The sequence below is a fragment of the Chiloscyllium plagiosum genome, chromosome 3 (assembly GCF_004010195.1).
Source record: "Chiloscyllium plagiosum isolate BGI_BamShark_2017 chromosome 3, ASM401019v2, whole genome shotgun sequence".
Taxonomy (NCBI): Eukaryota; Metazoa; Chordata; class Chondrichthyes; order Orectolobiformes; family Hemiscylliidae; genus Chiloscyllium; species Chiloscyllium plagiosum.
In genome coordinates, this window is record NC_057712.1 from 110,266,777 (window position 1) to 110,291,660 (window position 24,884).

The window sequence follows — 24,884 nt, forward strand, 5'->3', positions numbered from 1 at the left end:
ATCTCCCTCACCTTAACCTCCTTCCACCTATTGTATTCCCAGCGCCCCTCCCCCAAGTCCCTCCTCCCTATCTTTTATCTTAGCCTGCTTGGCACACCCTCCTCAATCCTAAAGAAGGGCTTATGCCCGAAACGTCGATTCTCCTGTTCCTTTGATGCTGCCTGACCTGCTGCGCTTTTCCAGCAACACATTTTTAAGCTCTGATCTCCAGCCCTCACTTTCTCCCACTTAAAAATTGAGCATGGTTTTAAAATAGTAACTTGTATCGAATTTAAAACAATCCAAAACAAATTAAATAGGATCAGTTATTTTGACCCGACATCATATTCTCCAGTGGATCTGTTTTCATCTTCTACTTCTGAGAATTAAAAATGTATTAAAAACAACTTGGGAGGGATTCTGCACATCTAAGTAATTACTCACATACAGCTAAAAAGAATCAGAATAAGTAATTACTAGTTTCTAAATTTTTCTACACACTGCTCTCCTCGTTTGGCACAATTTCACTTCTTAGTATTCATATTATTTCCACATTCAGAAAATCCCACTGTGATGTTTACATGTTAATAAGTCATGCCAAAAGTGCAAATAAGATTTCTTAAAAATTATAAAGCTACATGCATTTTAAATAGTGGTACATTAAATACTGATAAGAATACTTTTGCTTTAATTCAATTTCATTGGTTACTAAAAATATTATAAAACAATATTCTCAATAATAAATCAAACTGTATTTATCTTCGATTCACTTACACAGCTATATGAAATAACAGTAAAGAATCTTATTAAGAAATTAAAATATAGGAGGAAAGGACCATATAACCACCACTAAGAATGAAATAAAACCAGAACCCAAAATTTGAAACAAGGATATTTTAAGTGAAGATTGAGAAGTGAAGATAATATAAAAATGGAACGAAGTGGAAAAAATATATCAAAGACAGATATACTGATGAAAGTTTATTGAAAATGTTTAATTGTTATGTAAAATAAGGAAAGATCACATTGAAAGAATATGTGTAATAAAAAGTCAGACAAACTAAAAGGTAAGAAGGACAAAAAAGCAAGATTTGAAAAATGCCAATATAGGTAGTTGGGAGAATGCATCCATGCTAACATTTCTTTTAATACTACTACAGCGACTATCATAAATGGAACAACTGCGTCGGTACTCCAAAGTATGCTTCAGTGTTTCTTTTTCCACGACCTCACCATGCTATGCACACTTGCAACAGGCCTAATGAGTAAAAATGTGCCTTGGCAGAAAACTGGGCAAGCTCCATGACAATATGTGTGTCTTCTCCAGTCTGATTTTATTCTATTTGCGCATTGAAGCAGAGTGCATTGAGATAGCTCACCCCAGATTTCCCTGCAGTATATGGCTGAGATCAGGTACATAGTATCTCCACGGAAATGGTGCACATTATTTTGTAAAAGCCACACAAGTAATGAATGCAATAGCTCCATAACAATTGCAAAATCGGTCACGACAGGACATTTTTAAAAAAAAAAGTATTAATGCTCTGGCAACAATCTAAAAATGCAAGAGGTTCAGCCTGTAGTCTGCAAATTAGAGACCACTATACTCAGAGGATAAGCTAAATATGCACATTACATGAGAAACTCTTTTGCTGTATCTTTTAAATCAAGAATCCTTTTTAAAATTTCCAGTAAAAAACAAACACAAACATCTTGCAAAAGCTGTAGGTGTAAATTTCACCCTGACATTGATGTCCATCAGTAGCTTGTTGAAATAAAAAATGTCTTACTCATGCCTTTTTGAACTTCAGGATGCTTCAAATTTCTTTATAAGAGGAGATTAGGGAGATTTGGAAGGTAGGGAACACAGTTCATGCACCAGATTGCACACCCACTGCAGAGTCAGTTTGGATACTGTGCTCAGGTTTGAGTGCAGGATTTGAAGACATTTAGCATAAATGTTGGGGTTATTCAACAATGTCGGAAAATTAAGAAAATAATTAATGTCTCACAACAAATACATACCCCTATGAGGGGAAAAAAGATTCCAGGAAGGAGATTAACCAACCAAGTTAAGGATAGAATCAAATTTTAAAAACCAGACATTTGGCAAAGATTAGTAATCAATTAGGGATTGGAAAAGTTCTAAGAGCCAACAAAAGATGACTAAAAAAAGGAGAAAATGTATTTGAAGAGTAAACAAGCAAGCAATATACAAACAGACAGTAATAACCTCTTTACATATTTTATATATATATATCAACTTGAAGAGAGACGCCAAATCACAATAGGTTTCTTAGACAATGAGGCTAGGGAAATTATAATGGGGAACAAGGAAATAGAGGAGGAACTGAATAAATACTTTGCATGCTTCTTCACAGTAAAAGCAAAACAGTCAAGGAGATAACAGGATAGTTAGAAATAAATACAATAACTGCCTCTCAAGAAAAATTACTACGAAAACTAATGGGCCTAAAGGACAATTAGCCCCCTGGACCTGATGGTTTGCATCCTAGGATATTAATAGAAGTAGCTGCAGAACCAATGGATACACTGGGATAAAGGGACATTTTGAGGCTGGCACCCTGTAATTCCTGGAGCGCCACCAGGATCAGTGGCTGGGACCACAATTATTCACAGTACATATTCATGACTTGGATAAGGGAGTGGATGTACTAAGTTTGCGGATGACACAAAATTGATGGGAACGCAAGTGATGAGGATGAAAGAGACTGCAGATTGATACAGATAGGTTAACCAAGTGGGCAAAAACTTGGCAGACAGAATATAATACGTAAACATGTGAGGTAATGCACTTTGAGAAAGAATACAGGAGCTGAATATTACTTAATGGAGAAAGTCTGCAGAAAACACTGCCATAGAGGAGATTTGTCCCTGTGCATAAATCACAAAAAGCTGGCATCCAGGTTTAGCAGGTATAGGAAAGGCAAGTGGAATGTTGACTTTTATCACAAAAGGAATTTAATATAAAATAGGGAAGGTACTACTCAGATATGACCTGGAATATTGTAAACATATTCAGTCCCCTTATCTCCTGGATTACTGGCATTGGAGACAGTCCAGAGAAGGTTCATTAAGTTGATTCCAGGAAGGATTTTCTTAAGAGGAGAGGTTGAGAAAATTGGGCCTATTCTCACTGGAGTTTAGAAGAATGAGATACCCTTATTGAAACATGCAAAATTCTTATAGGGCTTGATAGAGTAGTTGCAGAAAGATTGTTTTCCATTTGGCAAAGTCGAGGGCCAAAGAACATTATCTCAGAGTAGGAGATGGCCCAGTTAAGATAGAGAGGAGGAAGAATTTATTGTCAGATTAAGTCGCGAATCTGTGGAATGCTTTATCACTGACGGTGGTCAAGGCTGGGTTCTATTCTAGGCATTGGTAGACAGATTTTTAATCAGTCAGGGAATCAAGCGATAGAGGGAGAAATAGCAGGAAATTTGAGTTGAGAATTATTAGATCAGCCATGATCTTAATGAATGGAGGAGCTGGGTCAGTGCATCAAATGGCCTATTCTGCTCCTATAATTTATTGTTTGTGGTCTGTCCTTTTCAGCTTGGTGTTAGTGTTACACAATATAACGTAGGAAACTCTCAGTGTATAGATGGGACTTATCTTCAAAGACTGTACGGTCATCACTCCATCTGATTCTATCATGGACAGATGCATCTGCTACAAAGTAGACTACTGCAGATGAAGATTTTCCTCACTGGTATTCTCACTGTTTGATGCAGTCTGGCAGCTATGTCCTTCAGGACTTGACTAGTTCACTATTGAGTCACTCTTGGGAATGGACACTGAGGGCCCCTACCAGTGTGCATTTTGTGCCTTGTCACACTCAGTGCATCCTCCATGTGTTAAACATGGAAGATAAGTGATACATCAGCTATGGAAATGAACATTTACTTTCTGAAAATAGATGCACCCTTAGCCACAATTAAAACAGAAATGCTGAAGAAACTCAGCAAGTCTGGCAGCAACTATTAAGAGAGAAAAACAGAAATGCTCTGAGCTAAGTTCTGTTACGACAGGGGGTAAACTCTCCTGCTTACTGTAAACCAGCAACACAAAAGATTTATCCTGTGCAGTAACCTGTGAAAATCCGAGAGGCCAAGAACTATTTAAAGTAAAAATTAACAACTTTATTTCTTAAAGTATAACAGAACAATTAACTAACAACTATTTATAACTCCTCTCTAACCTATCTTTTACCTTCCCTTCTATAATACTAATCCGATAAAACTCCCAATTATGATTTACAAAACAAAACTTCTGATCTCAAAACCAGGTAGCTTTCAGTTTTCTCTGTATTACTGTTGTCTTTTCTTCTTCTTAGGGATTTCTGCTTCACAGGGTACTGATCGAAAAAGGTACCTTTTAAGAGTTGCTTTTCAGACAGGCTTTCCATGCTGCTAGCTTGGCAGTTCTCCTCCCAATTGTTCAAATTTTCCTGGTCTTATACCCCGAAAGCATAGGATTGTGTCATTGGCTTTTAAGATTGTCAATGTACTAAATTCAAACTGGATTGGTGTTTGGTATTTTTCGAGGTATAATTTAAACTGATTAGCCTAATTTGAATCTTTTGTCGTTTCAGGCAACCAGCTACCCTAGCTACCCCAGCATCTGGAGCACATGTTACACGGTATCTTTTCAGAACACTAGGTGCTGTCAGGTAGTTCTTGCTAGCTTTTAACTCTCTTAAAAGGTACAGTACACCCATGTCTTCATAATAGTTACTTGAGCAGAGTTACAAAATTTGCTTCTGTCCAACAGCATGGAACATTACCCAGGTTTCTCTTATGCATAAAAAGCAGGATAATCCAACCCACCCAATTACTACCCTCTCAGTTTACTTTCTATTCTTCAACAACTGATGAATGGAGTTATTGATAATGCTATAAGCAGCATGTGCTTCGCGTGGATTTCACCAGGGCCGCTCAGTTCCTGAAATCATTACAGCCTTGATTCCTGAAGTGAGGTGAGAATAACTGCCTTAGGCATTAGGATAGCATTTAAATCAGTACGGAATCAAGGAGTCCTAACAAACCTGAAGGCAATGAAAATCCTTGGGAAACTACTCTGCTGGCTGGAGTCATACATGGCACAAAGGAAGGTGACTGTGGTTGTTGGACGTCAGTCATCTCATTCTCATGATATCACTGAAGTTCCTCAAGGGTTCCTCAGCATTGGGTTTTATGTCTTATTATCTTCAACTACTTCATCAATAACTTTCCTTCCATCGAAAGGTCAGATGCTGGGATATTCACCGATAGATGCACAACTTTCAACACCATTTGTAAGTCCTCAGACACTAAAACAGTCTCTGTTCAAATGCAATAAGACCTGAGCAACTTTCCAGCAAATAACATCTGTATAACATATGCACCACAAAATGACCATCTGCAACAAGAGACTATTAACCAGTGCTCTTTGACTTGCAATGCATCATCACTGAATTGCCCCACTATCAATGACCAGATACTGAACTGGTTCGATCATATACATACAGTGGCTCCAACAGGTCAGTGTTTTGAAGTGAGTAGCTCACCTCCACTCTCCCAAATACCTGTCCACTATCTACAAGGTACAAGTCAGGAATGTGATGAAATACTTTTCACTGGTGTGGATATGTGCAAGTGCAGCAACAATCAAGAAACTCAGTATCATCCTGAGCAAAGCAAGCTATGTGCCTGGCTTCCAATCCACCACCGTCAGCATTCACTCCCTTCATCGCTAGAATGGTAGTATGACAGTGTGTACTAGCTACTAGATGCATTACAAGGCTCCACCGACAATGTCTTCTAAAGCTGCGACCATTACCACCTCAAAGGACAGGGGCAGCAGATACAAGGCAACATCATCACATCATCATTTGTGGGCGGCACGGTGGCACAGTGGTTAGCACTGCTGCCTCACAGTGCCAGAGACCCGGGTTCAATTCCTGACTCAGGCGACTGACTGTGTGGAGTTTGCACATTCTCCCCGTGCCTGCGTGGGTTTCCTCCGGGTGCTCTGGTTGCCTCCCACAGTCACAAAGATGTGCGGGTCAGGTGGATTGGTGATGCTAAATTGCCCGTAGTGTTAGGTTAAAGGGGTAAATGTAGGGGTATGGGTGGGTTGCGCTTCAGCGGGTCGGTGTGGACTTGTTGGGCCGAAGGGCCTGTTTCCACACTGTAAGTAATCTAATCTAATCTAATCTAATCTAATCTAATCATCACCTGCAACTTCCCCTCAAAGGTCCACACATCCTCACTTTGAACGATATCACCATCCCTGCATCGTCACTGAGTCAAGATCCTGGAACTGCCTTCCAAATGGCATTGTGGGTGCCCGTGCACCCCAAGAATTGCAGCTGTTTAAGAAGATTACTCACTTCCACCCTCTGAAGGGTATTTAGGGATGAGGAATAAATGATGGTCTGGAAAAAGTGATGCCCACATCCTGTGAACATTTGTTTAACATCAGCAGGATGTTTCCTTGATCATGCTTGACCTGATGCCATGAAATTTCATGTGGAATAAAGTAAATATTGAGGACAGTCAGAGCAAGTAACACCACCTTCCCAATTTAAAACACTGTGCCACCACCTCTCGTGGGCTCATCTTGTTGGCTGGACAGGACATAACCAGGAATGGTGATTGTGGTATCTGAAACAGTCATACTTACAGAATTAAACCTGACAGTCAATGCCTATTGCTTAACTCATCTGTGGCACAGCAACCAAACGTTGGAACAAACCCCCCCTCCCCCCCATGTTAATGAGGATAGTTCAGCAGGACTTTGCCACGTGTTGTCATTTTAGATGCTGTTGCTCTGAATTCTTTACTAATCTCAGGGTTTGATTCAGCTATTTAAGTGCGTTTCCAGTGATGATAGAACTCTTTGGACCTTCAAGGACCAATTCCAATACATTTCTCAAGATACGGTCAGAAGCTGGTCGCTATTCCCATAGTACTTTAGATTTTGGAAATTTTCCTTAAGGTGGATTCCTCCTTCTGGCAGCACGAGGTTATCACAAACTTCTGCACTGAGTTTCTACATTGCAGCGCAGTTATTGACGAGTAAGCAAATGTTGCAAACATTTAGCCTGAAACCAGATTCATGCTTCATTTGTTTTGTTGAAAGACTCATTTCTCTTTGTCTTGCACCAGGTCTGCTCTGAAGGCACGTCTTAAACTGCTGAAACAAAGTCCGTTTTGCCTGCTTGATCCCTTGCACCCAGTCAAGGAATGTAACTGTGGAATGCAAAATTGAAGCTGACTATAATGTGAGTACACCATCAGGGTGAAAATGACAGTCGATTTATATACCAAGTACATTCAGAAAAATTATTTATTGGACCAGAGAGAAGCAGGAAAATCTTAGACACTGGGATAAATTTTACATCACAATCTATGTTACACGTCTTCCACATTATCCTGCAATTCACTTTGTTTCCATGACAACAAAAAGGGGCTACTTAGGTACAAGATTAAGCCATGTGATCATTCCTGTTGTTTGAAGTAAAGTCAGCATTAGGGTGGTGAGCTTTCAGGATGATATTTGATTGACACAACATTTGAGTTCTTCAGATTGAGCCTGACACTCAAATTGCCAGATTTACAGGGCAAAGCTCATATTCAGATCCTTTTTACCTATCAAGTCGGGAGCAAAAGGGAGCATACACTTTTGACTGCCACTGTAGACGGGTCCAGACCGAGATTCAGACTGGGCAATCTATAAACTAGGTTTTCCCATTAAATATGTCACAAACAGCATCTTCATCAAACAAAGAGCAACAGAAAGCAAAAAGAAAACTAAAAAAAAAGCCTGGGAGTTGGTGACCTACATCAGTGGAAGGAAACATATACTGCTTGACTACTACTACACTTTATATTAATGTAGCACCTTTAACTTCAGGAAATGTGACAAGGCACTTCACAGGAGCATTGTCAATCAAAGTATGCCATCAAGCCATCTCAGCAGTCATGAAAGTCTCCAGCAAGAAAAAGGCCCTTCAGCCCATTAAGTCTATGCAGGTCCAAAACAATCACCAAACTATTTTAATCCCATTTTCCAACACTGGCCCCATATCCTTGCATGATTTGATATCAGAAATGCACATCTAAATACTTCTTAAACATTAGTCGAAAGTTTCAAGAAGTGTCCTTAAAAAAAAAGTGAAATAGATGAAGTGTAGGGAAGGAGTGTCAGGTCAGGGTCTGGGGAAGTGCAGTCATAGTGTCACAGAGATGTACAGGATGGAAACAGACCCTTTGGTTCAACTCGTCCATGCCGGCCAGATAACCTAACATAATCTAGTCCCATTTGCCAGCACGTGGCCCATATCCCTCTAAACTCTTACCAATCATATACCCATCCAGATGCCTTTTAAATGTTGCAATTGCACCAGCCTCCACCACTTCCTCTGGCAGCTCATTCCTAACAAACACCACCCTATGCATGAAAATATTACCCCTTAGGTGCCTTTTATATCTTTCCCTTCTCACCCTAAACCTATGCCCTCTAGTTTTGGACTCCCCCACCTCAGGAAAAAGATCTTGAATATTTACCCCATCCATAACCCTCATGATTTTATAAGGTCACCCCTCAGCCTCCGACGCTCCAGGGAAAACAGCCCCAGCCTATTCAGCCTCTTCCTAAAGCTCAAATGCTCCAACCCTGGCAACATCTTTGTAAATCTTTTCTGAACCCTTTCAAATGACACAACATCCTTTCGGTAGGAGGGAGACCCAGAATTGCACGCAGTATTCCAAAAGCAGCCTAACCAATGTCCTGTATAGCTGCAACAATGGTTACTAATGTAATTGTGTATTCGACTGTGTATTTAATAGTCTAAACTTTTGTGAGTAACAATTTTACTTAACTTCATCAGAACCCTCCGAAGTCTCCTATTTAAAAGGAGGCAATGCAGGTTCAGATGTGGGGGAACTGCTCAGTGGGAAATTCAATTTCCTGTCAATTCCTTCACAGTGTGCTACAATGGGGATTCCACAGCTACTCTCCAATACGAACTGTCTGGCCAGCAGCAAATCCAGATCATGGAATTTGCAGGTTCTGTTACTATACTGTTACTTTATACCAACTGTCAGGAACAGTGCACTCCCTTCTTGATTCTGCACATGACTGCAGTGACAGTGTTGCAAACTTAATTTTTTTGCCTTGCTTTTAATTCAGGCTGAACGTATATTCTAATCAAAAGGAAACTAGCTCTGTTTTATTGATGGTTATTGCCCTAATGAGGATGCAATGCAGGAAAGCAGCCAGTGGAGACCTTATGGGTTGAACTGAGGATCTGTAAAGGAACTGAAACCATGATAGGTGTCTAATAGTAGCTCAGAAGTGAGAGATTGCACAAATGATTAAATCAGGCAACCATGTAGCAAAGGCAAAAGTGAGGACTGCAGATGCTGGAAATCAGAGTCGAGAGTGTAGCGCTAGAAAAGCACAGCAGGTCCAGGCAGCATCCAAGGAGCAAGAAAATCAGCGCTTCAGGCCGAAGCGCTTCTTCAGGAATTTCTAAAGAAGGGCTTTTGCCCAAAACGTCGATTTTCCTGCTCCTCGGATGCTGCCTGACCTGTGTTTTTCCAGTACTACATACTCGACGACAACCATGTAGCAAAGGCATAGCAGTATTAAAGGACTATTTAAACCTAAACATAGACCGGGAGAAACAGAGAAGTACCTGATAGAAAAGTTATGCGTTTCTAGACTGTGTCCAGGATAGTTTCCCACAGCAATATGTCTTGGATGTGACAAGAGAACAAGCAATATTGGATCCAGTATTGAGCAACAAGTCTGATTTAATTAGTGACCTATGTGTTTGTTAGCATTTATCAAATAGTGATCATAACATGGTCGAGTTCCATGTCGCATTCTAAGAGATAAGCAAAGATCAGATACTAGAATTTTGAATTTAAGTAAGGCAGATCTTAATGCGATGAGGCAGAGACTGTCCACAGCAACCTGGGAAGCACTGTTAATATGCAAAACAACTGAGGAACAGTGGAGGATGTTCAAAGAAACATTTAATGCTATTCAGAAGTAATTTGCACCCAGGAAAGGGAAAAGCTCCAGCTCATACAAAAACAACAACAATGGACATCTAAGGAGGTAAGGGACAGCATAGGGAATGGGACACATACAAAAATCAACAAACAGCCAAAAAGCAGCTGAGAAGAACAGCTAAAATGGATTGTGAAAGGAAACTTGCAAGGGAGATAGATATCCCCACTGGTTGAAATTCTAGAATTGGGTTCATAGTCTAAGAATTAGGGCTAGGCTATTCAGGAGATATCTGGATTAGAGGTGCTGGAAAAGCACAGCAGTTCAGGCAGCATCCAAGGAGCGGTACTGCTCCTCAGATGTTGCCTGAACTGCTATGCTTTTCCAGCATCACCAATCCAGAATCTGGTTTCCAGCATCTGCAGTCATTGTTTTTACCATTCAGGAGATATGCTCGGAAACGCTTCTACACGCAAACAGTATTGGAGGTTTGTAACTCTGTTCCTCAAATGGTCGATGCTCACTCAATTGTTAGATTTAAATCTGAGATAGACAATTTTTTAAAAATGAAGTAAGGGTACCAAGTGATATGGGGCCCATGTGGGCATGTCTGTTAAAGTCACACTGACATAAACATAGTTAAAAATCACACAACACCAGGTTATAGTCCAACAGGTTTATTTGGAAGCACTAGATCTCAAAGCGAGGCATCTTCGTCAGGTGGTTTAGTGCAGAATCATAAGACACAGACTTTATAGCAACAGGATTGCGGTGTCATAGAAGGTAATATTTAACAAATTTAGCATAAGTCTTTCATCTTTTTAGAATGATCATGTTAGTTTCTGTTCCTTCATATGCAAACCCCAGAACTTTTTTAAAGTTACATTCATAGAACACAGAACAATACAGCGCAGAACAGGCCCTTTGGCCCGCGATGTTGCACCGACCTGTGAACTAATCTAAGCCCATCACCCTACACTATCCTATTCTACACTATCCTAGAATTTCAACCAGTGGGTATAATTTATCTTTATTTACCTTGTCTTTCCCTGTTATCCTCCTTTTCTTCTGTGAATACTGAAGCAAAATAATCATTCTGTAAGGGCCAACAATACTCTTAACCACCCGCTTTCCCTATATATAACATAAAATCTCCTCTTATTGTCTTCTATACCCCTTGCAAGTCCCTTGACTGCCTGACTGACATTGGCAGTCAGGGCATTCCACGCCCTTACCACACTCTGAGTAAAGAACCTGCCTCCGGTGTCTGTCTTAATCTATCACCCCTCAACTTGTAGCTATGCCCCCTCGTAGAAGCATATGTCATCATTCTAGGAAAAAGACTCTTATTGTCCACCCTTCCTAATCCTCTGATCATCTTGTATGTCTCTACTAAATTCCCTCTGAACCTTCTTTCCTCCAATGAGAACAGACCCAAGTCCCTCAGCCTTTCCTCTGAAGACCTTTGCTCCAGACAAGGCAACACCCTGGAAAATCTCCTCTGCATCTTTTCCAATGCTTCCACATCGTTCCTGTAATAGGGCGACCAGAACTGCACACAATACTCCAAGTGAGGCTACACTAGCATTTTGTACAGTTGCAGCATGATATCACAGCTCTGGAACGCAATCCCTCTACCAATAAAACCTAACACACCGTATGCCAGCTTAACAGCACTATCCAAGGGGATGGGGACAATCGAAATGTGGAACTGGTTTAAGGAACAGATACTGCATGCCTTTGATAGGGATCCTCCCTGCTCTCATCCTACTGTGTACTGGAACTACAACACAGAGTCCCATCCCCATGCTGAGCTAGTTTAAACCTACCCGAATAGCACTAGCGAATTTCCCACCCAGGATATTAGCACCCCTTTGGTTCAAATGAAGACCGTCCTGTTTGTAGAGGTCCCACCTTCCCCAGAATGAGCCCCAATTATCCATAAACCTCCCTCCTACACCATTCCTGCAGCCACGTGTTCAGCTGATATCTCTCCTTGTTCTTCACCTCACTATCATGTGGCACGGGTAATAATCCCGAGATAACAACTCTGCTTGTTCTCTCTCTCAGCATCTACCCCAGCTCCCTGAAATCCTGCCTTACATCCCTATTCCTCTTTCTACCTATGTCATGGTACCTATGTGGATCACGACTTGAGGCTGGTCACCCTCTCCCTTCAGGACCCCAAAGATACGATCAGAGACATCACGGACCCTCGCACCTGAGAGGCAAACACACCAACCGTGAGTCTCTTTCGTTCCCAACAAACCTTCTATCTGACTCTCTAATTATTGAGTCCCTAATGACGAACACTCTCCTCCTTTACACCCCCCCCCCCCCACTTCCCTTCTGTGCAATATGGACATGTTTTCTGGTCAAAAAATTACTCAGTTTCACAACTTGACAGGGTGGAATCTGAATTTTCAAAATTCTATGTCAACAGACCAATATTACAATCAGTACATTACCATGTCAGGTTAGACCCATCATTTGGGGGATGAACTCTGTCAACCAAAACAACCAACAACCAACAACAAAACTCCTCATGCACAGTAGGAATTATTTCTTTTACCAGGAAGTATGCTTTATTAATGGATGTTAATTTATAATGACGATCCTGTATTAATGTTGAGGGAGGTTTGGCTATCATTTCTTAAAAACCAAAAGTATGAAACAACCTTAAATTTCTATTCCATGACTCCATGGTGGGGGTGTGATGACCTAATAGTATTATTGCTGGACTGTTAATCCAGAACCAGGTATTAATTGGGCATCTAGTGTGAATCCCACCACAGTAGATGGTGGACTTTGAACTCAGTAAAAATCTGGAATTAAGAGTCAAATGATGGCCATAAACTATTGTTCATTGTTGGAAAAATCCACCTGGTTAACTAAAGTCCTTTAGGGAGAGAAACTGCCATTATTACCTGGTCTGGCCTCGATGCGACTCGTGGCAATGTGGTTGTCTCTTAACTGCTCTCTGGGATGACATCCTAAGCAGTGACGTCCTCATCCCATGAATGAATAAAAGAAAAATGTTAGGTCAAATTTGAATTTCAACACTGAATATTTCTGTTTTTGAAGCTGGTACCAAGCAGTAGCTATCAAACCCCACAGTCCGATATTGAAACATACACATCAGTCTCAACACATTGCGGAAGAAAACCATTAAGCTCCCTCAATAATAATTATAGAAATTTTCAAAATGTATAAATGAAGGAGTTTTGACCAACAGAATGAAATGATTTCTAGTCTGTGTGTCAAAAGTACTTATCACTTCCTTCTTGTGTATATATACAGATCTATGCAGTGATTATTATGAGCAATTGATGAAGAACCTTTCAAATCAATTTGTACAAGTTAAAATGTATGAGAATTGGTCTTTGATGGCCCATTTGCTCTTCAGGCATACATTTGAATTTTGTTTTGTGCCTTTGAAAAAGGTTTAAAGCTATAAAGAATTATGGAATCAAAAGGACATTAAGTTTCTGAACCCATTCCTTCTGTAGACAATGTAAAATTGAGAACTCCATCATAGTTACCCTCCTCAGCAAAACAAAAACTGAATTGTCAGTGCCACCCTCCCCCACCCAAGGTAATCAAGCAATCCTCTAGTCTATAAAATGCCCAGCAATCATTCCATTAAAATTCAGTATTGTAACTTATGATTACATATCACAAGCATTACTTTGTGCCTGGAAAAGCCAATTAGAGCAGTTCCAAACAGAAATGTTGCATTCAAAAGACCTAAACATTTGCACAGAGATTGTATCCATCACTTAACATTACAAAGGGAAATAAGAAATCTAAAGTAAAAATTAACTGTTACAAAAAATTTCAGGAGTTAACTATTAATTCCAAGACACTGAAAATGAAATTTCATTTTTAATTCGAAAATATTCTGCATTTTACAAAATTATCTAAAGCCCCATCTGTTCATGTGGATTTTTGTGATTATTACACTATTTGCATAATGGAAGTGCCATTCTTTACTAGTGTTAATATCTGCCATCAGCTAGGCATTTTGACCCTTATCAAATGCATTTAGTTACATAAAATAATGTTAATACAACAGTCAAAGTTTGTTTGCACTTCATTGTCTCACACCACAATAGGAGGAATTTTGCTATAAATTCAAAAGTCTACAGAACACTGAAAATCTTTTTAAAAATGTATCCAACGCATTTCTTTCAGGAAATACACTTATGCTATCCACAGGGAAATAAATGCCTGAGGAAGAATAATTGACTCAGCTAATGTTACCCTTGGCAATAATCAAAGAGATTTGCATTTCATTAAAATTGTGTAAGATAGAAATTCCTCAATTTCATATTTAATTGTTGCCCCTAAATACATATGGAGATGAATGTATTGTGCAGATGGATGGGAGTAAGCCTCCATCTGTTACTGACGATATTACAATAACGTTCCCACACCACAACAATTTTTTTGACAATAAATTTGTTAATTAACTGTTGGCATGCCTAATCACAACTGCGAATCTTAGCCAGTTCCTCCAAATGTATGCCTTGGAGTATAAACTTGTTGCATGGATTGATAAATCAGATGTGCTTCAGACTCAGCTCCTCTCCTACCACATCATTTTCTTTTACATAATCAGAGATAAATTCACAGAACCTCAACACACACCTACATGTAGCAGAGATAAAAGCTGCTTAACGAGGTTTAAAACAACAGTTTAAACAGGATTTTTCATATCCTCAAATGATTTTCTTCATAGCTTGCTGTCAATTTGTTGGAAGCTGCTAACTGGACATAGCAATGCACAAAGTAACATTTGTGCCAGGCAATGAGCATCTCCCTGAGTGTGAATGTAACCATCATCCCTTTATGTTCAACGGCATCACCATCATTGAATCCCTTACTATCAACATCGTGGGATTATAATAGACCAGAAACTCAACTGGAGTAGCCATATAAATATGTGATAACATGAGCAAATCAGAGGCAAAGAACCATGCAGTTAATAGCTCACCACAAGACTCCTCAAGGCCTTTCCAGCGTTTACAAGACACAAATCAATAGACAGATCTTTGAAAACCAATACAGATAAGTCGGGCTGAAGGACCTCCTCTATTTTGGTCATTCTATGAACTGCATTATTGATGAGATACAAACTTCATAATATTCTATAAGCTGATCATCCAGGTCACACTGACGTCATATGACACGTAGGAAGCGGTCGTTTAATTTAGGTGAGTGTTACTGTCCAGTTTCTATGCATCTCCAATTGGCAACTCAATCCTAGCAATAGACAAGACTTAAAGGTCTGTCTGCCTCCTTAAAAGCATTGCTAGGAAAATAAATGCTGATCCAAATGAGAGGTTGCCATACGTAGCCAAAAAGGTGAATTTTAGGAAACTTAAAAGGATAGCGAGGAAATAGCAATGTATGGAGTTAGGGTGATAATTTAAAGACAAACAAATAGGAACAGATGCTGGCAGAGACGTCCCAAGTTTGGTTGAAAAATATCAAGTTTAAGAAGAGTATTAGGAGTGGAAAAAGGAAACAAATAAAACGATGAGAGAGTTTAGGTGCCAAGGTAACTGAAATCTAACAAGCTGATTGATCCCACTGTTGATGTTGTCTGCAGAGAAAAATGATCAGTATAATAGTGGCCTACAATTTACCACAGTGGTTACACAGCTTGCATTTTATGCCAAATTAACATAGAAATGACTCCTTCTTATTACAGATGTTTGTGAAGTAGTTACAATGCATGTAGTTATGCATGTCCTGAAATGGGATTTTAATTAACATACAATTTGCAATGTAAAGACTCTGCTCTCATTTATGTTACACAAGCTATACAAAACTGCAGTTCAGTACCTTAGTGTTCTGTAACTGAGCAAGACCTGTAGACGCATTTGCCAGAAGAAAGTCACCACTCAGGACTGCCATCTTATTGCCAAACTGCATATCCTTCAATGATCCATGGGACGAAGTCACTTCCATAATATTCACTATTCCTCGATGCACGAGAAAAGCTGTGTGGATCAGTTCTGTAATTTCAGCCAGATTTCGCTGACTAAAAAAAGAATGCAGAATGAATTACTTACACATCAAAGCTCCCAAATAATTCCTCATCCACCTATAAACCCAAAATTAAAGGGGCATCACTGCCCTTCAAGCATTTCACAGAAAGGATTGGTGATCATAGAATCATATCATGGTTGCAACATAAAGATTTAATTTGTTCCACTGCACATCTGCTAGAACCTCTCACTCACTCTATCGCTGTCACTGCATCCACCCCAGAAAAGCTCATGCTCTGCCTCTGTCACAATTGCCTGCAACATCTTCTCTCACTTACTCTCATCTTGCCTCCAACTTCCATACCACTCACCCCGCACGACTTTGTACTGCCTACTCAGTCACCTGAGATAAGTCATCACCTCAACCACCTATACCAACACTAGTACCAGCTATGCCACCCAATTTGATCTCACTGAATCTTTCCCTTTCTCTCATTCCAGGAGAAGACAACCCACAATAGATCAGAAAGGGTCTGGATGGATGGAGGGGTACCTGGCATCAGAATCCTTAGCCCTTATAAAGAGAGAATCTTGGCATTCTTAAGAAAAGACGAGAACCACTCTTGTGGGGATGCCATAACACCCATGTGCCAACAACCAAGTGCCACTCTTCATTCTACTGCAACTTTCACATTAAACCCAATGTCCTTAAGTCTTGTGGTTCTTAAATGTCCATTTGAAATGCATCCTTTATTTTATACAGCCTTTCCTCACTCATCCTATAAAAACACCTCTCTCGATTTTCTCCATTAAATTTAATCTACCATGTGCCCATCCATTCCACCACTGTGTCCTTTTGAAATTTATCACTATCCTCCTCACAGTTCACAATAATTCCAAACTTGGTGTCCTCTAAATTTTGCAGCTGTGCCCTATACACCCAAATCAATTTCAAGAAATAACAATGACCCAGGAAGAACTCCATTACATTCCCTCCTCCAATCCAACAATTCAATCATGGCTTATTTGCTGTTATTCAGTTAGTTTTATAGCTAAGCTGTTGCTGTACCTTCTATATCACAAGTTTCAACGTTGCTGACAAGCCTACCATTATCAAGCACCTTTTGGAAGTCCACATCAACTGCATGATAACAAGCAACTAAACCAAGTTAGTTAAACACAATTGCCCGTTAACAAATTTGTTCTGGTTTTCCTTAACTAATCCATACTTGTCCAAATGATTGCTAATTTTGTCCCAGATTATTGAGTCAAAATGTTTTTCCAACATAGGAAGTGAACTGACTAGCTAGTAGATGTGGGTTTATCCTTATACTCTTTCTTTCAACAAGAGCATTTATTGCTTTAAATTGTCTGGCTCCCATCCTGTTCATGGAACAGTAAGCTCTTTCATGATGATTGGAACTGGATGAAAGGCTCAATACTGCATTAGGATCTCCAATTGTTACATTAAATTTATTTTGTTCCCCAGCCTTACCATGAGCAATGCCACAGTGGGTCACCTAGATCTGGAGAAATACCTTCTAACCATCACAATTAGTTACTTGAAACTTTTTTTTTTGTAAACTGCTCTGTGCAGTTTTAACCTCAATTGATCTCAGGATGTGCTTAAAAATACACATGCTGAATTATAACAGACTTTGTGGCCTTGAAGGCGCAGACTGCATTACACAAAACTGCCTCTCAGCAGCAGTATAACTACTTTCATACTATAATGTATCTTCTGCAAACAGAAAAAATGTGTTTAATATGTTTAGCAAGAGCATGTTGAGCATTTCCAACAGAAGAGACAGCTCAACATTCTCAACTCAAAACTGTAAACAAAACAAAGACTAAATAATTATGTGCAACAGACTACCTGTAAATGAGAGATCATAATTTCCCAACAATGTCTGTTACAGCAACAGTTTTACCAGTATTTAACAGTATTACATTAACAAGAAAGGTAACGAATTCACAGGATAATGTATGAAATATCAGTGTTAATTATGTTGAAGAAATGTTAATATAAACAAGATCACTTCAGTCCTGTGAATTGAATAAAAAACTAATCAAAATAATTTCTCAAGATTCCTTCAAATTCAGCATCAATAATTCAAGTATACAATGAATGATTATATCTCATTCTAGTAGTCTAACTGGTGCAGATGTTGAAACTACAAATTTCAATAGTTTTTAAACAGATCTCACTCTGTGGAAAACAAAGATATAGGAGAAACTTATGGAACAATTGTTTTGCATAAGAATTGCTTGCTACAGAGGCACATGTGATTAACAGATTTCTGGAAAAGCTATGACCATAAAACTGAATGGCTAACATTTCTACATTTAAGTGCATATTATCTTTAACAGAAATGCTTTCCGATAGCAGTCCATTATTAGATCCTCCACACCAATGTTGCATATCCTCTATCTCACTGTTAGTCAGCTACAGCAAAACTGTGATTCATCAATCTTAACTGACCCTGCATTTAATAGGCATGGAATAATTTAGGAGGTAAAAACAATGACTGCAGATGCTGGAAACCAGATTCTGGATTAGTGGTGCTGGAAGAGCACAGCAGTTCAGGCAGCATCCAAGGAGCTTCGAAATCTGAAGAGCTTCAGGGCAGAGGAAATGACCTGGGAGTTGTAGTGGGAGATGGACTCCCTGAGATTCTTGTAGAGAGACCTGTAAGAACCAAATGAGCAATCGGTTGATGTAAATGGAGATTGCAAAAGAAACATTTACTTTTCTCCTTTGAATTGTTTTCCTGTATGCACAGCAACATGCTGCCGTCATTAATTTATAAAATGTGTCATCCAAGAAAGGAAATGTCCAGGAACCCACAAAGTTCTGTGGCTTTGTACTGCAGTTGTCGACCATAATCAAAAGTAGGAAATAAGACTACGAAGCTGGGATGCAGACCTTTTGCTATAAAGCTGATTATCATATATAATATGGCATGGCTGCCTTCTTGATGGAATAAATATCAACATGAAACAATGGTCTTGCGCTATGCAGGTTAGGAGAGGTACTGGTTTTGAACAAGAAGTAACAGGATCCCTGATCAGCCCAAACGATAAGTAAATAAAAAGGCAGAAGAGCTTGTGATGCTTTGGTTCCTGGACTGAAACCAAATATTAATATTCAGGAATGGTCAGAACTACTGAAGCACAGGGATGAGAGAGTTACTTACTTCGACTATGCAGGGGCCAGTTCAGTATAACATTAAATGCAAATTCTAACTCCTGATTAACCGATCAACTAACCCCATACTCAGCTTGACAGAGACCCAACTGTACTGCTGCCAGATGCATGACACCTTCAACATCACCAAACCCAACACTCACTTCCAAACTACTGAACACGCCACACCTTTCTCCTGTTTCATGTCTTAGCCCCCTCTTCCCCTGCCACTAGAGACCCCCTCTCCCCCACTGCATCCCCTTTCCCACCAACATAATCTCTCTCTCTACCCAAGTTCTCCATGCCCAATACCCGCTTCCCCCAATACTGGACACATATCATCTTGTCCCATTGCTGGGCACATTCCCCAATTGTCCTGCCACTCCGAACTCAAACAACCAAACCAACACCACTCTCCCTAGGAGACCTAATAGGTCCCACCCACTTCTAGCTACACTAAACGCTGCATTATTTACCTGGATTCCTTTGTAACGATGCCCTCCAAGCACCCTAACATCTCACTAACCTTATGTAGTTACTGTCACAGTACCTGCCTGAATTTCTAAATGGCAGAGCACAGCAGCAGATTGTTGTGAAATTGGAGCATGATTAGCCTTTCTCTGATGGTCCTGCACTATGAAAGAATTCTCCACATGGAAGTACAGCTCTGCATTTCTGAGGGAATTCCAAATGGAAGCTCTTTCCTTAAATTCAGAGCTTCCCCCTTTCAAAAGAACAAATGGCAGAGTGGCAATCTGCATGAGATCTCCACCCCTTAAAAATTCAGGCCTTTTTCTTTTAAGGAAACTATTATAAAGTTGCTTCAGTGTGATCTTGTGAGCCTAACAAACCTGATGCTACTATATCCTTGTCATTCTGTCTCCATGCTTTAAACCTGGATTCATGAGCTTCAAAGTTCCTCCTTAATGAGGGTGACATTTTGATCAATTCTAAAGCTGAATTAGCACTTCACACTGAAGTGATTAATAACAGAAAGAGGAGAAACTAACTAAAGTTGCTAGAAAAATGTAAAGGACCACATTCAATGGAAGCAGAATCTTGAATATGCCGAAGAGGAGAAACAGATTTACAGGAAATGGAAAAGGCCTCATGGTGCCACTGATTACAAAGGTTAACCAATCTGATGATTAAATTTAGGAGTACACCCCAAAAAGCTACTGTAATAGTGAATTTTAATCAGGTTCTATTAATTAAAGCAAACTCTACCAATAATGAAGAAAATTAAGGAAACTTTCTTTTGGCAAAGGCAGCTATAACAGACAAGTTTTTTTCCTGCTGTATTTTAATCCTGAATTATTGCCTTACAAAAAACTCAAACAGTACTCATTGTAACTTTACTAAGTGAAGCAATTTGGCATGTACTGTAGTGTCAGTTTGACTCAGTCAATAAACCTCCCCTGACGTAGACAGTTTGTGAGTTTCAGCCTGTCTAGTGACAGGTGCTCTTACCGCATTTTAGGAAAAAAGCACTTCAATATGCACTTGAGATACTGTAAATTAAAAGGCTACAGACTAAGACCTAGACAGGGGACGAAACGTCTGCAACACAAATTCCCAACTTGGCGAACAGAACCACAACAACAGACTAAGAGCTAGGTGAAATTTGACTAAATAACTCTGCTTTTGGACAGCACAGAAATCACCTCCTCCTGTGCTATAAATACCTCTATGTTTCTATATTTCTGAACCTAGGTTAACATTTCAGTGGTGCATTGATTGGAATTGGCTTGTTTCATTGGTTTAGGTGGAGTTTAAAATACTTGAGAGCAGACAGTCCTCCCAGTGTCTCAGGCAAAATTTGTCCTTCAACAATGTCATCATAAATCAGATAAAACAACTCAAGGTTATTTCCCTGACACTCAGAAACCTTGCTTCGTGCAAAATAGTCATTTTGGTTATGTCATAATCACATCATTTAAGTTGAATCCCTCACAATCCAAAATGGCTCCTTAGGATTTTTTTAAACTGACAAATATAACCACTTTCATATTGACAGAATCAGTCAGATTTTTTTTTAAAAAATGGACTTTCTATTCCCTCCATTCTAGCTTTTTGTTGTTGGGAGTGCTCTAATATATATCTAGACTGCTCATCCCACTTCCGTCCACATCAACTGAAGTAACAGATGTGATGGTAAGTCTAGGGATGCTCTGACTGTCCCAGAGGCAGCCTGTGTAACAGGAGGTCAGGCTGCAGGTGGCCTGGAACACACAGCTGCAATCTGCTCAGATTGTCCAATTCCAAAATGAGAGTCTTGGCAGAACCTTCCTGTCTGATGTCTACATGTTGTCAACTTTATTATGTATTCTGATGTCCACATTTATAATGAAAACTACTTGTGTTGTCTTACCATAAGGACAGAATATAAAATGTCAACATGTGGACTGAAACACACCTGCGTAGTTTTCAAGTATGATGTGACCTTCAATCTTGCTCCAGCTGAAATCATATTTGATCTCCATTTACTACGCACATCGGCAGAGGAGATCAGTTAGTATACCAGAATGGATAAATGCGAATGCTCTCATTAAACAGCAACATTAGACCTGCAGACCCAAATCTTATTTTTCGTGTCAAGGTGTGACACAAATCCTCAGGGTTTGCCTTTAAAAGAAAAAAAACTTCAATGGTTTTCAAGCAGTGCAAACAGTAAGATTAAATAAATCTTACCGCTGGATTGAGAGTGAAATGCTGATACATAACTATCCTAGTATAACGATAAAGATCAACAGGCCTCTACAAAAGAATCACTTAAAATTTATAGCCAAATTTTCAAACCTTTATCCAAAGCATCATTTCAATTCTGCTAGCAAACATGCTCCTCGAGGCAATTCTTAAAAAATGCAATGACCCGTGATCCATGACTATTAATGTTTTGGTTGCATATAAATGAGTCTCTTCCATAAGTGTCAATTAGGCAGAAAACTGAGTAGCTAAAGCAGTGATTTTCAAACTTTTTTGCTGACGAGCTGGTTTTGAAATGATTTAGTAATTACCACCTCCTGCCCTAATCTAAATTATCATACTACATATGTGTTGCATAAGAAACTGTTAGAACAAAGATTTAAAAAATCAAATGTGTACTTTCATGCTCTCCTGCATTCATGGTCCTCTCCAAGGTGAGGCTGCAGCTTGCTGTACATTGCTCAGTGTGCTCCTGTTTTCTGCATTCATGTTATTTTATAGACCCCCCCCCCCCCAAAAGACTCTCTATGGATCCTAGGATCACAGTATGAGAACTACTGAGCTAATGAATAAAATGGCATCAATCCCTAAACCCTATATTTACATACAGTACATATTTTTAAGATAGTAAAACAGCATTTTGCAGAATGTGTTGGGGCTGGATGTGTGACACAGATTAAAATATACTTACATAGAAGAGTACTCAAACTAAGTATTCACAATTAATTACATGTGAGGGAACATGGTTCCTCTATTTAACTTTCACAAAGGCTATCCAATGCTTCACATTCAGGCATGAGGGAAAGCGTAATGGAGTCAATGCAGTCAGAGGAATAGAAACTCCAAAGTAAACAAAGACTTTACAGAAAAAAATCATGACGTTAGTGGTGAAAAAGGACTGGAAGAAATCAGTCAGTTCCTGTTGCAGCCACGATTAAAACTCTCTGGAGGGCTTTACAGAAAATTAACAAATTGCTTATAACAACTTGAAATTGCAGTGGCACATGGCACCTATATAATATTCAGTAAGTGAACCGTGCTCAAAGCTGGTAATATTTAGGGACTGAATGGTACAGCTCACTGGTGCCAAGAATAATATACTTTATTTCCACCAAGTCTATTCTAAGTAATGGGTAACAGAGCATATTAAAAGAAGCTGTACATAGCTGGGCAACGCGCCACAGAATTCAATCGTTTCAAGACTAAAGCAGTAATTTTGGAATGTTTCACCCCATTTGAACAACAGAGGTCTTGAAATTGAACTGCATGAAGCTTAGTGTGCACGCCTACCTCTAAAATTTAAATAGATTTTAAAACAGTGAAGTCTCATGTAAGGATTCAAACACATTCAATCATGAACACTGAGGTTCTGTGGTGTCTAGTGATAAGGCTCAGATGAATAAAACGTGATATGCTTTGCAACAGATGCTTTCCTCTCTTGAACACTGACCTTTTGAAACTTTTACATTCACCATCAGTATGTTAAGATAGTTCACTTGACAAGACTGAGTATTTAACTTTTGCATGTTAATCAATGTTATTGTAATGTTATTTGCACAAGATTCTTCAGCTGTGAAAAAATATTTCGATGAATTCAGTTGAGAAATATCCTCTCACCTCAACAAATTATACAACGATAATCAATCTAATATACGGAGTTCAATTAATTTCCTCAAACTGAGCATCACGTGATACCACTTGAAATAGTTTGTGCCTAACCACCCTATCCCAAAAATGTTTCTGACAGTAGTGTAAACATTGCTGACTAGTATTGAACCTCAGACTCAGCAAATTACCTCAGATTAATAATATCCAAAATTGTTTCAAAAACCTTGCAAAGTCATTGTCCATTGCATAAGAGTTGTGTTTCAGTCCACTTCCATTTTTGCTCACAAGCATTTTGGCCTTCCCAACCCCAACCCGCTTTGATAAAGTTGTGTAAGTACCAGCATTATAACGACTTCAAGAAACAAAACAAATTGAAAGTCTCGGGTGCTTTAAAACCCTGTCAGGATACGTTATTGACATAACTGCCTGTTTTTTTAAGGATTTAACATAGAATTCTTGTTGAAAAAGAAAACATTATTAAACACTAGTTAATAGAAGCCACAACCAATCATTTTCCCGGTAAGGATTTCTTTGTACTGTAAGGTACGTTCCCCTTCACTACTTGAACATATAGTTTCAAACAAAATTCTATTCATTATGGCATCTCAGTTACTGATGTGTCCAAAACTACTGACCATGAATATAAGGTAATTACTACTGAATTCAATATGAAACAGTGGAAATGTCTTCATGCAGAGATTGGATAGGCAATGACACTTAGCACTGATGCACTGAAGGGAAAATGAGGGAAACCACACAAGGAAGAATGAATAGAAGAATACAATTAATTAGCGTCATTATAGCAGAGGGAAAATCAGTGGTTCTATCAGCGACTCTTGGAAACACTGTCTTCCTGTCTGGAAAAAAACCTCTGCTATAAACTCACTGTTGTCCATCCTTAAATCAACATTTTGTTGACACATACCAAGGGACCTGATTGTAAATCTGCACAGATCATTTCAGAATCACAGGTCAAGTGGAAAGAGCAATAAATAAAGCTTAAAGCAGCCTGGCCTTTACTGTTAGGAGCATAGAATACAAGAGCAAGGAGATGATACTGAACTTGTATGAGACATTTTAGACCTCAGAAATGAAAAAAACTCCAATTATAAGGATAAAGTGGAGATGCACAGACCATTCTATTTGAAGAAAATGTGACTGTGAGAAGATCTAATAGAAGTTTTCAAAATTATGAGGGGACTGGACAGAGTAGGTTGGCAGAAACTAGTCCTCCTCTTTAAAGGTTCAAGACTGAGAAGGCACAGACTTAATGATTTGAAATCTGAGAAGTTGTAAGGCGAGGAAAACAATTTCACACTGAGTAGTTCAAATTTGAAATGCACTGCTTGGAAGGGAGCTGGAAGCTGGTTCAATCAAGAAGG

At 39.3% G+C, this 24,884-nt stretch overlaps 1 protein-coding gene across 8 annotated transcripts in view; it reads right to left on the reverse strand.

Moving 5' to 3' along the window:
• Positions 1-24,884, reverse strand: part of pdss2 (prenyl (decaprenyl) diphosphate synthase, subunit 2) — a 178,114-nt gene that overhangs the window by 71,019 nt on the left and 82,211 nt on the right. For all 8 annotated transcript variants that reach the window (XM_043687065.1, XM_043687056.1, XM_043687060.1 and 5 more), the window contains exon 4: positions 15,856-16,054. In XM_043687065.1, the coding sequence (XP_043543000.1) occupies positions 15,856-16,054 (199 nt within the window). The remainder of the gene's footprint in view (positions 1-15,855; positions 16,055-24,884) is intronic.